An 18,422-nucleotide genomic window follows, 5' to 3' on the forward strand; every position below is an offset into this window, starting at 1 on the left:
GTACAGATTTTCCTGGCCCTTAATCCTCTTTAAATGTAATGTCTTATCCTTCATTCCATTTTAATTGAGAATGTTCCTTTTCTCTTCATATTTAAAATTATTATTTTTTTCTTTTAAAGTTTATCTCCATGTCTATTCTGTGGAGCAGATTTTGGTCAGATACCTAACCAGTACTGCTATTTCTTATTCTTTTTATCCATGGAAGATGAAATTTCCTTCACTTTAGAGAGTTGTATATTTTTGTTTGTTTGTTTTTGTGTTTTTTTAAAAAATATATATTGATTTTTTTTACAGAGAGGAAGGGAGAGGGATAGAGAGTTAGAAACATCGATGAGAGAGAAACATCGATTAGCTGCCTCCTGCACACCCCCTACTGGGGATGTGCCGGCAACCAAGGTACATGCCCTTGACCGGAATCGAACCTAGGACACTTCAGTCCGCAGGCCGATGCTCTATCCACTGAGCCAAACTGGTCAGGGCAAGAGTTGTATATTTTTTATTAACTTCAGGTTTTTCCAGTTTTTGTTGAGTAGCTCACTGAAAGGTGAATTGCTAAAGTCATAGTATTTAATTTCTGTACCCTTTAAATTTTTATTTTTTTAATTATATAGATATATATTTTAATATATTTTTTTATTAATTTCAGAGAGGAAGGGAGAGGGAAAGAGAGATAGAAACATGAATGAGAGAATCATTGATTGGCCGCCTCCTGCACACCCCCCACTGGGGATTGAGCCTGCAACCAAAGTATGTGCCCTTGACTGGAATTGAACCTGGGACCCTTCAGTCCACGGGCCAATGCTCTATCCACTGAGCCAAACCAGTTAGGGCTGTACCCTTTAAATTTTAGATTTTTCAATAACTAATACATACATAGCATTCCTCTGTTCATGAAGGTGTGATTCAGTAATAGTATTTGTCAGTAGAAGCCTTATCACAGGAAGTATAAAGGGTGCAGAAGATACGAGTAAGAATGTATAAGCTCCAGGGGTTTTGTCTTTGTCCTCTGATGTGTTCCAAGGAATCTCCTGATATATAACAAATGCTCAACATTTGTCAAAAGAATAAAGCAGAATAACACATTCCAAGGCAACAAAATAGAGAAGATAGTACTGAATTTTAAAAGTTTTTAATGAAAACACACCTGTAACTGATGAAAGAATCTTCACATTTCATCCCAATTTTTTCTTCCCATTTTAACTAGGCCTCAGTAGAGCTATAAAAAAGGAAAAATTTTAATTGAGTGACAGTGTTGGATTAATATACCTATTTTATAGGCTTGAGTTCCTCCAGTTTATATCTTAGGAGAGAGTGAAATAATTAGTGATTACTTATGTAAGTCATGGCATTTTCCAAATTATTACTTGTCAGGGGATTCTTCCGGAGTAGAGAATAGTGCTGACTTCAGTTCACTCCTTCTCAGGGTAGATGGGCTAAAAAATGCCCCAGCCTTCCCAAGACAAGGGCAAGACTAGAAGAGAAAGGAGGCAAGGAAGAATCAAAGAAATGGACAGTTACTGGTTATTTACTGTGTTCATTGTGGGAGGTATCAGAAAATGTGAACACAGGTTCAGACTAATTGGAGAGAGAAAACATGCTAAAATATATGAAATAAAATTTACCATAGGAAGAAATGAAAACAGATAGGCCATGAAGTGCCAAGTGAATGATGCAAATAATTTGTACTCCAAATTCTGGAGGAGGAAGGAGCTCCCAGGAAAAGCTTTACAGTGGTGGTGAGTTCTTGCTACTGTATATTTTTCCCACTAGAAGGAGACAAGGAGAATTTAATAATTAGAATATCCTGAGGACCCCCAACAGGGATTTAGTGACCTTGCCACTGAAGTAACTCAGAGATTTGGGGCCGTGTGTCAGGTATTTACCTTATACTGCAGAATCGGGATCCAAATTGAGGAAGTACATGAGGTTCTTTGAGGTCTCCTCATATGAAAGGTTTTCTATACTGTAGCAGCCTCTCAGTTTGGAACAGCCATTTTCCCAACTTAGTTTATTTCTCAAGTTAGATTTGGCTTAAAAGAGAAGGATAGAAAAAGCGTGGAGCTAGCTAGCTGTCTCCTTCCTTCCGTCTTTCCACCACCCACATTTCCCGAAAAGTTGAGCTACAGACTCTGTAGCTTTCCCAGCCCAATGCTGTGGTGTGCTGTAGCTTTCCCATCCCCTAGTGCTCCAGAGGCCAGCCATCCAAAGTCAGTCATGACCTGTACTTCTACACCCCTTAGCTGAGCAGTGTGGAGAATCTAGAAGACCCTCTTCTAGGTTTTTCAGGGCTTGCTTGGTGGACCGCTTACAGCCATCCTGCACTGCTAAGTACATCAGACATCTTCCCCCGCTTAATCTTGCTAAGACTTTTATTCTCAAGCAAAATTTTATAATTGGTGTGGTTTGTACCATAGGCCATTTGTTTATGACTGCATCTTGTTGATGGAACGTTGGTTAATGAAGATTTCATTACGCTGCAACTTTTGGACTTTTTAAAATATTCTGGTGTCACCTAATGTTTAAAACATTCATTTGACACTGAATGTATTGCCTTGAATTGCTACAATAGGTAATTACCTTCTTACCAAATGAAAGGTTAAAGATATCAATATGTGAAGTCTGGGCATTAATTGGAAAATGTTAAATAAGTGGTGGACTAAAAGAGTTGGAAAAGGAATTTCCTATATACCTGGTACTTCTTTCTGTATTCTGAATTGCACTACTACGGTAACCACCTGCCACACACAGCCTTGATCATTGAAATTGAGATGTGCTATAAGTATAAAATACACCATTTAGAAGACTTAGTGTGGAAAAAAATATTAAATGATAATAGTTCAGATATATTGGGTTAAATAAAATAAATCATTAATGTCAAGTGTTTCTCTTTTTAAAGTGTGGCTACTAGACAATTTAAAATTACTATGACTCACATTTCTTTTGGACAGCATTGTTCTAAAGGGCCAAGTACTGTGCTGTGCACGTATGGATGTTCAGTAAATATTTGTTTAGCAGTTGACCAGTCTTAAAGTTCTAAACTTTCAGTAACCTTGCCCCTATACAGTTTAAAATAGATTAGGGCAATGTGTCTAGACCAGGAAAACTAAGTAGGCCATCATCAAGATTAAATATAATTAATTTAGTCATCCTTTCAAATTAAAACCTGCTTGGAGATATATGCTATAGTATGGGTGAAGCTGGAAAATATTATCCTAAATGAAAGAGGCCAGTCACAAAAGGCCATTTATTATATAATTCCATTTTATGTGAAATGCCCAGAATAGGCAAATCCATAGAAAAAGAAAGCAGATTAGTAGTTACCCAGGGCCTAGGGTCAGGACAGAATGGAGAATGACTTCAAGTAGGTGCAGGTTTATTTTTGTGCTGATAATAATGCTCAGAAATTAAATAATGGCTTCATATCTCTGTAAATATATTAAAATAATTGTACACTTAAAGAGGGTGAATTTTATGCTGTGTGAATTACATCTTAAGTCTGTTATGAAAAATTCAAGGCCAAAATATAAAGAACAAGCTTATTTTTTATCCATCAATAATCAAGCCAATTACTTAAATTACATAAGCTAATAATAAAATAATATATAATTGCTTAAAACATCCAGTTCAAAGACAATTAATATAGAATGTTTTATGTAAGACCTATGTTTACCTGGAAAAAACTATTTTAATAGGCTTTCCTAAACTGGTAATGGTATTTAAAAACAATACTGATAATAATTAATGTACTTAGTAAATCCTAACATAAATACTGATTTAAAAAAATATATATATTTTATTAGAGGGATAGAGAGCCAGAAACATCAATGAGAGAGACACATCGATCAGCCGCCTCCTGCACACTCTCTACTGGGGATGTGCCCGTAACCAAGGTACATGCCCTTGACCAGAATCGAACCTGGGACCCTTGAGTCTACAGGCCAACGCTCTATCCACTGAGCCAAACTGGTTAGGACTAAATCTTGATTTTTAAAAAGACATTGAAACATAATTATATTTTATTAGTATTTTTATGGAAACTTATTTTTAAACCAATAAAATCTTGTTATTTCTTTTGTTATAAAGGATTTGTATAAGTCCTTGAAAACACTATCTGCAGAATTGGTGCCTTGGCATAATTTAAAGAAGCAGGATGAAAAGGAAGGTATCAGAGTTGAAGATCTGTTGTTTATAGTAGATACTATGTTGGAAGAAGTTGAAAATAAGGAAAAGGTAATACTTAATATTTATGAAAATGTTTATATTTTAACTAGAGGCCCAGTGCACAAATTTTGTGCACTGGGGTGGGGGGGGGGGAGGGCCCCTCAGCCTGGCCTGCGCCCTCTTGCAGTCCGGGAGCAGGCCTAAGCGAGCAGTTGGACATCCTTAGTCCTGCCACCACCACTGCGCTCACCAGCCTTGAGCCCGGCCATGGGCAGCTCCTGCGTTGAGCGTCTTCCCCCTGGCAGTCAGTGTGTGTAATAGTGACCAGTCATTGCACAGTTTGGTCAATTTGCATTATTAGCCTTTTATTATATAGATTATATAGGATGTAATCTTAACTTAAAATTGGTAACAATATGGATATTGATAGTCTACTAGGACTTTATTTCTCTTTTTAAAGTTTTTATTATTTTTTTAAAGATTTGGGATTATTTTTAACATGTGAACTTCCTTTTTCTCCCTCTTTTGGACAGGACAGGAACAAACCAAACTTTAAAACTTTGCAAGCTATTGTTTCTCATTTCCAAAAATTATTTGATGTGCCTTCTTTAAATGGAGTCTATCCCCGAATGAATGAAGTTTATACTAGGCTTGGAGAACTGAACAGTGCTGTGAGAAACCTCCAAGAACTCTTAGAATTAGGTGATGACCCTTAGTCATTTTGGGCCCCCATTTAAGAATTATTCCTAACAAATCAACAAAAAGTAGGTAAAAAAATTTAAAGTAAAAAAATTCACGATAAGTGAAGGATAATTGGTTTGATAATGATTTTGAGAATTCTCTTTTAAAAATACCTTATTCTTTTATTGTTTAAAGTATTACAAATTGTAGTATATGTGTCTCCTTTTTCTCCATTGACCCCCCCTCCCCCTGGCACATGCCCTCCCCCTTCTTCCCCCAGTGTCTTGTGTCCATTTGTCCATTGGTTATGCTTATATGCATGCAAGTCCTTCAGTTTATCTCTTATCCCCCCCCCAACCCTCCCCTACCTTCCTGCAATAGTTTAACAGTCTGTTTGATGCATCTTTGCCTTTGTATCTATTTTTGTTCACCAGTTTATAATGTTCTTTATATTCCACAAATGAGTGAGATCATGTGGTATTTATCTTTCACTGACTGGCTTATTTTGCTTAGCATAATGCTCTCCAGTTCCATCCATACTGTTGAAAATAGTGAGAATTCCTTCTTTTTTACAGCAGTGTAGTATTCCATTGTGTAGATGTTCCACAGTTTTCTAATCCAGTCATCTGTTGATGGGCATTTAGGCTGTTTCCTAATCTTAGCTTAAAATACCTTATTCTTTTATTTTATTTTTTTGCAGATAGTTCATCCTCATTGTGTGTGCTGGTAAGCACAGTTGGAAAATTGTGTAGGCTGATTAATGAGGATATGAATGAACAGGTTATGCAGGTATTGGGACCTGAGGACCTCCAAAGGTATTTGTTTTAAAAAGCTTGCAAAATATCATTCAGAATCATTAGAGTGGTGAAATTAAAGACACAACTTTTTAAGTTCTTTACCTTTCCTGTTTGGAATAGCATCCTTTAAATAACTTGAAAATCTAAAATAATCTCACACCTTAGGGATGGAGAGAATGTCAAGTATTTTCAAGATAAAAATAGATTGTAGAGCCCATAGCAGTGATGGTGAACCTCTTGAGGTCGGCGTGTCAGCATTTTGAAAAACCCTAACTTAACTCTGGTGCCGTGTCACATATAGACATTTTTTGATATTTGCAACCATAGTAAAACACTTATATTTTTGGTATTTATTTTATATATTTAAATGCCATTTAACAAAGAAAAATCAACCAAAAAAATGAGTTCGCGTGTCACCTCTGACACGCGTGTCATAGGTTCACCATCACTGGCCTATAGGCTTACGTAAGGTGTATATGTTTACATAATCTAGCATTATTGCTATAAGCCTGTTCTCAGGGGAAATTATATGTGGAGAAATTCAAACCTTGTTAGCAACTTCATGTGAGTTTAGAATGTATAAACCAGTTCTATTTTTAGTACACTGCATATTTGATTAGAAGATAAAATGTTAAGGAGTTGTTGTTTTTTAAATTTTATTGATTTTTTACAGAGAGAAAGGGAGAGGGATAGAGAGTTAGAAACATTGATGAGAAAGAAACATCAATTCAGCTGCCTCCTGCACACTCCTTACTGGGGATGTGCCCGCAACCAAGGTATATGCCCTTGACCGGAATTGAACCTGGGACACTTCAGTCCGCATGCCGACATTCTATCCACTGAGCCAAACCAGTTAGGGCAAGGATTTTTTTTTTTTTTTTTTTTAAGCTAGGCATCTCTATTATAAAATCTTTCCTCCCCACCCCCCACACAAATTTTATATTAACATATTGGAATGGAAACACACACTATTCCATATGTTCTATAAATTTTCTAAGAAGAACCTTTTCCTAACCTGACACTTTAGTTTTCTGATTCTTGATGCTTTTATTTTTAAATATATTTTTATTGATTTCATAGAGGAAGGGAAAGGGAGAGACAGAAACATCAATGATGAGAGTGAATCACTGATAGGCTGCCTCCTGCATGTCCCCCACCAGGGACCTGGACCAAGCCCACAACCAAGGCTTGTGCCCTGACCAGGAATCGAACCATGATCTCCTGGTTCGTAGGACAACACTCAACCACTGAGCCACACGGGCTAGGCTACTTGATGCTTTTAAAAGGATCATTTATCTCACTACTGATCTTTTTCCCCTTCCCACCATTTTACTGGCTACTAATACTTCATGTTTAAGAGAATACTGGCTATAAAAGCCAGTTATTATTTTTTTAAAATATATTTTATTGATTTTTTACAGAGAAGAAGGGAGAGGGATAGAGAGTTAGAAACATTGATGAGAGCCCTCACTGGTTTGACTCAGTGGATAGAGCATTGGCCTGCGGACTAAAGGGTCCCAGGTTCGATTCTGGTCAAGGGCATGTACATTGGTTGTGGGCACATCCCCAGTAGGGGGCGTGCAGGAGGAAGCTGATCGATGTTTCTCTCTCATCGATGTTTCTAACTATCCCTCTCCCTTCCTCTCTGTAAAAAATCAATAAAATATATTAAAAAAAAAAAAAAGAAACATCAATGAGAGAGAACTATCGATCAGTTGCCTCCTGCATACTCCCCACCGGGGTTGTGTTCGCAACCAAGGTACATGGCCTTGATCGGAATCGAACCTGGGACCCTTGAGTCCGCAGACCAAAGCTCTATCCACTGAGCCAAACCGGTTAGGGCAAAGCCAATTATTTTTTAATATATTATAGAACATGGTCTCTTAAGAATCCTTGAGCTACATGGTAGGGAAACTTTATATGAATTTACCTAAATTTAACCTTAGAACAGATATTTATACTGATAATAAGATATATATATTTTAGAAAAGTGATGTTTGATGAATGAAGAGCTCAAAAGAAATTATTACAGTAAATTATTAAATTTATATTTAAGTTAGGACAATTTCTATTTTGAAAATGTTCTATATTCAATCAGATGCAAGAACTTTAAGTTGGAAATTCAGTGTAAACTGCGTGGGTTTTTTTTTTGTGTTTTTTTTAAGCATTATCATCAAATTGCAAGAACACGAGGAATTTTTTCCAGCGTTTCAGGCATTCACTAATGATCTACTTGAAATCTTAGGTAAGATCTCTGTTAATGGTGTTTAAATTTCAAGTCTGAAGATGTCAGTGGGTTTGAGCGAAGATCGTTCTCCTTAGCCACTGAATTAGTGTTTTCACCTAGAGTGTTTGGTAGAAAGTGTCTGGAAACCATGAGTAGTTCTGCAAAACACTCTTAGCTTGCAGTTAGAGGTGTTTGGGATTAGTCTACAGAACAGAGAAGCACATATCCTTTAAGGAGTAAGGGGCTGCCTTTGTCCAGGGACCTTAAGATGAGAAGTGACAATTTACTCTGGCTAGGTCCTGACACTGATAGAATTTATGACCTTGAGTAGTGTTTTTTCTCTTCCTCCTCCTCCTCTTGCTCCTTTTAGAAGATAGTACTTATCTACTGTGTTTTTTAAATATACAAATGATTCCTGGCCGGTGTGGCTCAGTTGGGTCGAGCAGTGTCCCATCCACCAAAAGGTGGTAGGTTTGATTTCTTGTCAGGGCACATACTCAGGTTGTGAGTTTGATCCCCAGTATAGAATAATATGATTTTACTTGCTTCTGCATAGTTAACTTAAATAGTGAAGTTCTCATTATTAATAAATATTTTAATGGATGTACTGGTAACACTTATTTTAGAATCCTTCTATACAAACTTCCTCTCAGATGTTATCAGCATGGTTCATGTGAGATCATTTGCTTCAAGAAGCCAAGTCTCCCTGCAGGTGAAGTCTGCATTTTAGTCACAGTTGGAATTCTGGAGTTAAATATATATAACATTGGGAAAGTTAAATCTGTTTTGGCAAGCATGACTTTTTTATTACTAGATGTTATATTAAGCATCTAGCCCTACAGAGTGATGTACTGAATATCCGGTATGGAGAAGGACTTTCTTCCTTTCATATAATCTGAGAAAATTTTCGTATCAGCCAAGATTCTTCTCTGTGAGGTTCATTTATCAGGTAGATTTCCCATTTAGTGAGAAAATATGTGTGATTTCAGAATGGGGTTAGATAATAGCGTGCTCTTATACTTTACCAGGATGTAATGTGTGAACCAAATTCTATGTTGTAAATTTGCTTATATTTTTTCCTTTCTTTTATCTCGATGCTTTGTAAGTGGATCCAGACAAGTATTCTGACTGAAGTCAGAAGCTTAAGCAACATGGGTCATGTGTTTAGGCAAAAGGAAGAACGACCCAAATCCAGCTAAACATTGAGGGAGAAAGGTGGATACTAAGGAAGCATGTTTTATGTAAGGTTTATGAACAGTGGCCTAGCAGAATAATCTAGAAAAAGTGGTGAGAATCTAGAGAACCTGCCACTGGGGCTTACTTTAAGTAGGGTTGGAGTTTTATTTTTTTTTATTTTTTGTTGTTAATTCTCAGTTGATATTCTTCCATTGATTTTTAGAGAGAGTGGAAGGGAGAGGGAGAGACAGAGAGAAACATCGATGTGAGAGAGACACATCAATTGGTTGCCGCCTGCATATACCTTAATCAGGGAACCTGTAACCAAGGTACGTGCCCTGGACTGAATCGAACCTTGGACCCTTCAGTCCACAGGCTGACACTCTACCCACTGAGCCAGACCAGGTAGGGCATGGAGTTTAGATAATCAGAGAAAGGACTGTGCTTCCTCAGTAGCCAGGAGATTTCAGACAGAGTCTGATTTAGGCTGATTGGGAAAAGATCGTTTTAGGAAGAAAAATCAGATTCAGAAAGAAGCTGGTGGAGAAAAACCTGAACTGATTTATCTGGGAAGCTGGAGCAGGCTAACCTCTATAATACATTGCATCTGATATTTGTACTTTGGGAAGCTTCACATCTTTTATTAGATAGATGGGTTTCATCCTAAAAAGTATACTTAAGAGCGATCCTAATGAGAAATTTTTCCAAAAGAATTAAGGATAGGACTATGTTTCATGCAAAGAAATCCTTAGGGACCCAGGAGAGAGATGGCCTCTACCTGGGATTTCACCATGTAGGCTCACTCACGTAATTGTACAGACTTAAAGAGGCAGTAACATAATATCATAAATGTGGCCAGAAAGATCTATTAATAAAAGCATACTGCTAATGAATTTAATATCAAAGTCAGTGAATGCTTGTCGGTATGTGGTAGCTTTTACAAACAAGATGCCCTGTGAAGCATCTGTGTCTTAATTATTGCTAACTCTTACCACTATTGGAGAAAAATGTCATGTACATGAAAGCACCAGTGTTGTTGCTTTTGTGTTTGAGGTTTGCTTTTGCATAGAAATTCTCATTTCATCTGATCCTATCACTAGACAGTGCTACTCTTTTATTATTACTGTGTGTTTTTTATTACAGAAATTGATAACTTGGATGCCATTGTACCTGCAGTAAAGAAATTAAAAGTACTTTCATACTGAAAACAAATCATTTTTACTGTGTAAATTGCATTCTTAACATTCTAATTATTTTGTACAATTGAACTTACCATTGAGACAAGAGTTATAAAAAGTGTTTACTTTCAGACTTCATCCCCTTCTTTGTATTGGGTTCTCACTCACATTTTTTTTTAACTTTGAGATTCTTATGTAGAAAACAAGTTAAAGTAGTCAGTTAACTTTAGACCCTTTAATCATTTCTTAAGCAATTCTTGAGTGCTTAAAATTTAAGATTGATTTAAAGTATAGTGTGTAAGTACAAGAGAAACGATTGAAAATAATAGAAAGGTCATATTTAAGTTCAGGATTTAGTGACCTTTCTGGTTCTGGGAACAAGGAATGCCAATGGCTCTCTTAAATCCAGTAGGAAGATATTGCTTTCCTGGCAAGAAAATGGCACCTTCTATTAAGATATCCCTCATGGCACTTATCCTTTCAAAGCAAGAGTAAGAAAAGGAAGGAGGAGGAAATGTGTTAGGGTAGGAAATGAATTACGAGGTAACATAGATGAGTAGATAAAACTTTCTCATAAAAAAGTGTCTTTTTTTTTGCAATCTTGATGTAATGTACTTTTTATAAGGGCATGAGATCTTAAATAAAATTTTTATGAAGAATTTTCAAACATAAGCATCCTCAGTGACTTATTTGTATCACTCACGAATAATGAGTCATATTCTCTTACTAGGCTGAGCCTTCCTTGGGCAGCAGGTTCACCCTTGGCTGTCATCTACTTTTTCTTTATTTTCAATATTCAAGTCTTTATTTTCTTAAAGGACTAGTGTTCTGCCTCACATCTATGAGTATAAGCGACTTTGAGTTACTGCTGCTTCCCCCTACCACAGCCCTGTATCCCCTCCCCCCTCACTTTCATAAGTAGTAGGCCTAGGAAGAGTTCTTAGTTACTCTTGTTTGTGGTTGTGTAGAATATTCTAAAGAATTTCCAGGAAGCAGCAGGCTGGAGTGGAGAGAGTAATGTCAGTAGGTAAGCATCCAGGTCCTTGGTGTTGTGACCTTAGGGTTAGACATAGTTCTTTCTAGATTTAAAATGGTTTTGTTAGCCTGCAATTACATTTCCAAACACTAGCCCACAATTTGTGAAAGACCCTGTATCTGAGGGTTGGATAGAAAAAATATTTGGGACCTGGCCAGTGTAGCTCACTTGGTTGGAGTGTTATCCTGTACCGCTGGCTTAAAAAAAGGTTTTTCAGACTCTTCAGAGGCCTAGGAATTTTTTTGGAGGGCTGAGAGGGACAATGCCACTAGTAAAAATGTTAAGTCCTCTTTATCAGATAATTAGTTAAAATATAAGTAAAGTTCTGCAAATATTTAGCTCTTGATTTTCTTACAATTTTATTGATGTATAATTGACCTATGAATTATTCATATTTAAAGTATATAGTTTGATAAGTTCTTATACACTTGTGAAACCATCACCACATTCAAAATAATAAGCATACCATCACTCCAAAAGTTATTTCTTTGCCCTGGTAACAAATAATCTGCTTTTAGTCATTATAGTTTGCATTTGATAGGATTTTATGTAAATGGAGTCATACAATGTGTTCTTTCTTTTTTTTTTTTTTTAAGGGAAAATATTTTTTTTAATATATTTTATTGATTTTTTTACAGAGAGGAAGGGAGAGGAATAGAGAGTTAGAAACATCGATCAGCTGCCTCCACACTCCCTACTGGGTATGTGCCCGCAACCAAGGTACATGCCCTTAACTGGAATTGAACCTGGGCCCTTTGAGTCCGCAGGCCGACGCTCTATCCACTGAGCCAAACCGGTTAGGGCTGTGTTCTCTTCTTTTGTATTCTCACTTGAAATAATTATTTTGATATTTTCGCATGTTGTTGCATTTATTAAGTTTATTCCTTTTTATTGCTGTGCAGTATTTCACTGTCTGAATAGACCATAATTTGTCCACTCATTTGTTGTTGGAAATCTGGGTTATTTTCCAGTTTTTTACTATTTCTACAAATAAAACTCCTATGAATATTCATGTTCAGGTCTTTTTGTGGACACATACCTGATATTCAGTGTCTTGAAAACTATTGTTTTCATGTATTTTGTCTTTTTGTTATTTTGATTTTGGTTGGTATAGGTGGAAGGGTAAATTTGGTTTCTGTCAGTCCATCCTGGTTAAAAGTGGAAGTTTAGAAGAAAATAATTCAGGGTTGTCTCTTTATTTTTTTCTAATTTTATTGCATTGTAGTTAGAGAACATGGTCTTTTGGATATTAAGTATTTGGAAATTTGTTGACTATGTGATAAATTATATACCTGTTCTACATGTGCTTTAAAAAAGTCTAATTTCATATACACACACATATATAGCTATTATGTTGCTTAAATCTACTTTTTGTCTGCTTGACTTGTTAGTTTATGGGCGATACTAAAATCTCTGAATTTTTCAATTTTTTTTTTTTTTATTGCTTAAAGTATTACAAAGGGTATTACATATGTGTCCTCCCCCCCCCCCCCCCCAGACAGTCCCCTGGCCTCCCCTACCCCCCAGTGTCTTATGTCCATTGGTCATGCTTATATGCATGCATACAAGTCCTTCAGTTGATCTCTTACCCCCCTCCCTCCTGCCCTCCAACCCTCCCCGGCCTTCCCACCGCAGTTTGACAATCTGTTTGAGGCAGCTCTGCCTCTGTATCTTGAATTTTTCAAATTTTGTTTTATATATTTTGAATCCATTTTATAAGTATTTACAAATTCATAGTTGATAATATCCTCTTGATTAATATCTCTATTTATTGCTCCTAATGCATTTTGCCTTGAATGCAATCTTGTCCTTTTAATTAATAGTTGCTGGATATTCTTTTTCATTTATTTCACTAATCTTTTATTTATTGTAAAATATATGTTAAAAATGCTAAAAACCATAAATGTCAAGTATAACAAATGATTATAAAGTGAACACCATGCAACAACCAAGAAGTAGAACATCACAAGCACTCCAGAAGGCCTCCCCACCCACCATTAGAGGTAAGGAAGTGTTTATTTTGTAAAAATAGTTTGGTCATTTTTGTGTGTATGCCTAAACCAAGGTAGTTGAATTTTGCCTGTTTCTGAACTTTATAAAAATGGAATCATATGTGTATTTTTAACATTTCTTATTTTGGTCAGTACTATGTTTTTACTGTACATCCATGTTGTTGTGTAAGTCTAGGCCATTTGTTTTCATTGCTGTCTAGTATTCCTCTATGAATATTCTACAATCCATTTGTTCTACTGGAGATTGATATTTAGGTTGTTTCTAGTTCTTAGCTACTATGAACTGCCACTATGAAAGTTCTTGTACATGGAACTTTGTACACTTGTGTGCAAGTTTTCTAGAATCAATATCCAAGAAGTAAAACTGCTGGATCTTAGGGGAAAACACTTCTATATGTAGCCACAGAGGCTGTGTACTGTACAATGGAGGTAGTACCATTTCTATAGGTAACAATGTGAATGGAGCCTCTGGGATGATAGTGTGGCTACTTTTAATAGGGACTGTGTATCTGCAGTTTTAGAAGAAAACGCCAAGCTATTTTCCAAAGTTGTTGCACCAGTTTTATACTCGCAACACCTGTAAAGGAGTTCCTACTTTTCCATATCCTAACAAATACCAAGTAAATCAGTTTTTAAACTTTTTTTCCAGACTAGTGTATAGAGCTGTTATTTTAATGTTTATTCCTGTTGTTACTAATAAAGGTAAGCATCTTTTTATTTGGTTATTGGCCATTTATATTTCTTTTTTTTAAGTGCATTTATGTATCTTTATTTTTCTGTTGGACTGTCTTTCTATTGGTTTTTAAGAATTATTTGTATATTCTGGACATGAGCGATTTGACAGTTACATGTGTTGCAAATGTTTTCTTCCATTTTGTGTCTTTCCATTTTCCTATAGTTTCTTTTTATGAACTGCAGAATCTAATTTTGATAGTTATAGTTAGTGCTCTTCATGTCTTAGGAAATCTTTCCGTAGTCAGAAGTTGTAATGTTATTTTCCTATATTATCTTATAGCTATATAGTTTTGCCTTTCACATTTAGTCTAATATACCCCAAGTTGTTTGACTTGTGTATGTTTTTAAACAATCAAGACTTACGGAGGGTTACCAACATATTTTGCAGATTTCTTTACTCTCTACTGTTTCCCACACACCACTTCTGACTTCTTGCTGAAATACATCTGGCCATTTTTGTTTAATCTGCTTCATATTTGTAAATTATACTTTTTATAATTTATCCAGTGAGCTTCCCTTTAGGGCAGCGGTTCTCAACCCCTGGGTCTCGACCCCTTTGGGGGTCGAATGACCCTTTCACAGGGGTCGCCTAAGACCATCGGAAAACACATATATAATTACATATTGTTTTTTTGATTAATCACTATGCTTTAATTATGTTCAATTTGTAACAATGAAATTGGGGGTCACCACAACATAAGGAGCTGTATTAAAGGGTCGCGGCGTTAGGAAGGTGGAGAACCGCTGCTTGAGGGGAGTTATCTGCTGCAGTGGTCCACACGTGCCCTGGATGGGAAAGGCAACCCTAAGGGCCAGTTTGTGGTTGTCTCTTACGGGGCTTCACATGGTTCCAGGTTCCAAACCAGTTTTCACTTGTTTCAAGTTTGGGGGATTCCCATACCAAGTCAGTTGTGTTAACTTTAGACCCTGTGAACCCATAAGGGAGATTAGCTGACTGTTTTCACCCATTGCTGACAGCCAATTCCTTGTCTTTATTGAAAAGGTCTTTTCTTGATGACACTAAATTTTTCAGGCTCCTTGTCCCTCATATAGTAAGTAGCCTTGTCTCCTGGCTAGTGTATGCTAAAATTCAGGTTCCCTTCAACACTTAAACACCCCTTCAACTCCTATACATTGCATTAGATTGCCTCTTTAACCTTACCTGTGTTACTTTTTAATCAACCATGTTTAAAATAAATGTTCATGCTTTAGGTCAGCGGTTCTCAACCTGTGGGTCGCGACCCCTCTGGCGGTCGAATGACCCTTTCACAGGGGTCGCCTAAGACCATCCTGCATATCAGATATTTACATTACGATTCATAATAGTAGCAACATTACAGTTAGGAAGTAGCAACAAAAATAATTTTATGGTTGGGTCACAACATGAGGAACTGTATATAAAGGGCCAGAAGGTTGAGAACCACTGAACTAGGTTTTCTATGTGTTTGGAAGAGGAAAGATAGGTTTTCACTTGTCTGCTTTGCCAATTTGATCTGTTGTTTTAGGGTTACCAGATTTCAGGATATGATATCTGGTAACATTCCCTTTTACTTCACCATTTTCAAGACCTTTGTCTACTTAATGAACATGACAATGCCATTGTGAGGTAGATAGGACAGGCATCAGTTGCCCCATTTTATTATGAGAATTTGTCATTCAAGATAGAAATCTCAGCAGAAACAAATTACATATCTACCATGTATTTAGCATAATCTTGGATGTTGGAGGTGAAAATCAATTCAAATAGCTTATATAGTCAAAACTCATTTCTCCAATGTCTCCCAACTCCAACAATTCTGCTCTTGATCAAGTTGCTCACAGAAAAAATGTCTAGGTTGTGGAACCAAACTTCGGTTTTCAACCTGACAACCCTTTCATGCTGATATCTCAGCATGAAAGGCTCAGGCAACAAAGAGATAATGCTTTTGTTGCTGGGGAAGTCATTGATTTGCACAATTTTAAGACATAAAGGAGGCCAAGAGGTAGAAAAACGGTTGGTTTGGATAAACAAAAAGCAGTCAGTGACAGCCATTTCGGAGGCAGTGATAAATGAACAAATAAAGATGCTGCATGCTGACCTGAAAGTGATTCATTTAAGGCTAGTAGGGGGTGGTTTGATAAATTTAAGAAAATAAGTGCTTATTTATAGATTAAAAAGTACATTAGACATGTACTGTATATAAGAAAGATTAAAGCAGTGAATCATTTGGGGGTCTGGAATGGATTAATTGAATTAACATTATTTCTAATGGGAAAAATGATTCGGTTTTCGAACAAATCACTCCTTTAACAGCCTTCCAGAATGAATTAAGTTCAAGAACCGAGGTTCCACTATAGTTCAATTGGAGAGTAAATGGAAACAAAAAATACCAAACACAATATAAGCAGGGAATTGTTAAAATGAAAACTGCACAGTATTGACAGTATTGTATGCTATAGGTGGTGGGGAGAGGCCATTTCAGTGTGGATTGGCCTAGTGGAGGAGGTGGATTTGAGATAGGCCTTTAAGAGCTGAGTAGGATTTTAATAAGCAGGAGGTAATATTTGGACTATTCTAGAATAGAGCAAATAAAGTAGCAAAAAATTGGAGATTAGATTATGTTAAGTTTAAAAGGCAAATGGGCTTTAACCTTATAGAAAAGAGAAAATCATAGATAATTTATAAGTGAGAATAACAGAGTAAACTGTGCTTTAAGATGTTACTATTCTTAGAAAAGCTGCATCGGATGCAGTAGTGGGGAGAGAAACCTGATGGCAACGGGGCATTGTCTGAGTGGATAAAAGAGACAAGGACGTGACCTTCATAACAGCTCTAGGCACAGCTGAGAACAAGAATATTTGGTTTTATAGTTTGAAATGCAAAAGAGGCACTTATTTAAATATACAGTTTACATGGTTTGCTTTTTACATGTTATTAGGGGAACCAGCTGTCTCTTAGAAAAGTGGAGCTGAATTTCCACATCTGTCTGAGAGGATACTGAAAGCCCCTCTGGCACTGACTGCAGCAGAGTCCAGCTCTGCTAGGGGAGTGTAGACATAGACCTGAGTCTGGAACCTGGCCTGCATTTCCTATGGAAATAAGGCCACATGCTGGAGTTTGGTCCCAGGCCATCCACACTCGAGTATTTAACTCAAGGTGTTTAGGTATATCATTGTCTCATTGTTCCCCCCATCAGAAAAAAATACATTTTAGTTCCAATTCAGATACAGGAATAAATCCCCAGGCAGAAGAGTACCAGAGGTGGCAGTGGGCTTAGGTAGTATTATCTTTTGGCAATTTGGAGGTGGGTCACCTTTTAGTCTCATAAAAGCAGCCTCCTCCCCACCCCCTATGTCTGAGATAGGGCACTTTTGACACATTCAGGCAAGGCCTAAGTCAGATGGTCTATAATTACCTATCAAAAGTGAAAAAAATCACTCCTGAGGTTCTAATAATTGATTAGCCATGAATACCACATTTCTTTTGGGATTTGAACAATTAAATCCAACCAAGAGAGAGTAGTTCTGGCTTTTACTTATGTTTACCTCTTCCTAATACTATCCAGTTAAATTCACACAAGAATGTATGTATATATATTTTCAAATGGTTCTGAATTAAATTACAGACTATACATATGTACACATTTTAATATAAAGGTGATTATGTTGCTCATCAACTTCTGGGCTGTCCATCTGGAGTGAGCTCATACCTGTAAGACAATTGGGTTTGGATTTATGTTAGTATTGAGAGTGTGTTGTGATAGCATCAGGACAGTCTAGCCTGCATGGGTCTGTATGGGACCAGCAGAACCCATCTCTTTATAAGCCAGGATTAAGGCTAGAGCTGACAGATCCTCTAGGTAAGTGAGATCTGCAGATAGTAAAGGTGATTGATAATCAGCCTTCCTCCTCAACCAAAGGAACTGAAATGTTCTGAGAAGAGAAAAACTTTGGAGAGAGAATATGGGCAAATGAGACTATTAATGGGATAAAATGAAAGGGCTCACTTACCATTGTGAGAAGCCCATAATCAGATCTTCTTTTGATAAATCAATCAGCACCTAAAAAATCACAAATCAGTTCCCTTTAAAAAATGTTGCACTAAATGGAAACATACTGGGATAAATGAAATTGATCATAAAAAAGGTCTATTTGGCTTTCAACATGGAACCTCTCCAGAAGGACAGTGACCTCAATGTCCTGGGGAGGTGAATTGCTGTATACCCCAGGAATGTCTGTATGAATGTTACAGAAAGAGAGAACAGCTTGCCTTTACTCATTAACTGATCATAATTTAAAGCAAGACACTATAGTAGCCTCAACTGTAAAAATGGGGATAATATCACCTACTTCATAGAAGTGGGCTTTAAAAAGATGAGCATAAGGAAATGTTTATTAGAATACAACTATGAAGTATTGTACAAATATAATTCTTCTTTG

General features: G+C 36.7%; 2 protein-coding genes across 10 annotated transcripts in view; one reads left to right on the forward strand and one right to left on the reverse strand.

The window, feature by feature from the left end:
* CEP70 (centrosomal protein 70) overlaps positions 1 to 10,905 on the forward strand; it is a 55,030-nt gene extending 44,125 nt beyond the window's left edge. For all 4 annotated transcript variants that reach the window (XM_059663822.1, XM_059663823.1, XM_059663825.1 and 1 more), the window contains 5 exons: positions 4,084 to 4,230; positions 4,695 to 4,863; positions 5,543 to 5,657; positions 7,805 to 7,884; positions 10,186 to 10,905. In XM_059663822.1, the coding sequence (XP_059519805.1) occupies positions 4,084 to 4,230; positions 4,695 to 4,863; positions 5,543 to 5,657; positions 7,805 to 7,884; positions 10,186 to 10,247 (573 nt within the window). In that variant the 3' untranslated portion in view covers positions 10,248 to 10,905. The remainder of the gene's footprint in view (positions 1 to 4,083; positions 4,231 to 4,694; positions 4,864 to 5,542; positions 5,658 to 7,804; positions 7,885 to 10,185) is intronic.
* A 1,989-nt stretch (positions 10,906 to 12,894) lies between these two features.
* The window catches only part of ESYT3 (extended synaptotagmin 3), a 47,546-nt gene continuing 42,018 nt past the window's right edge, over positions 12,895 to 18,422 (reverse strand). For 5 of the 6 annotated variants that reach the window (XM_059663816.1, XM_059663818.1, XM_059663815.1 and 2 more), the window contains 2 exons: positions 17,994 to 18,043; positions 12,895 to 17,692 (listed from right to left, as the gene is read on the reverse strand). In XM_059663816.1, the coding sequence (XP_059519799.1) occupies positions 17,656 to 17,692; positions 17,994 to 18,043 (87 nt within the window). In that variant the 3' untranslated portion in view covers positions 12,895 to 17,655. The remainder of the gene's footprint in view (positions 17,693 to 17,993; positions 18,044 to 18,422) is intronic. The other variant, XM_059663813.1, reaches the window with a different exon arrangement.

Source organism: Myotis daubentonii, chromosome 14 (genome assembly GCF_963259705.1).
Source record: "Myotis daubentonii chromosome 14, mMyoDau2.1, whole genome shotgun sequence".
NCBI lineage: Eukaryota > Metazoa > Chordata > Mammalia > Chiroptera > Vespertilionidae > Myotis > Myotis daubentonii.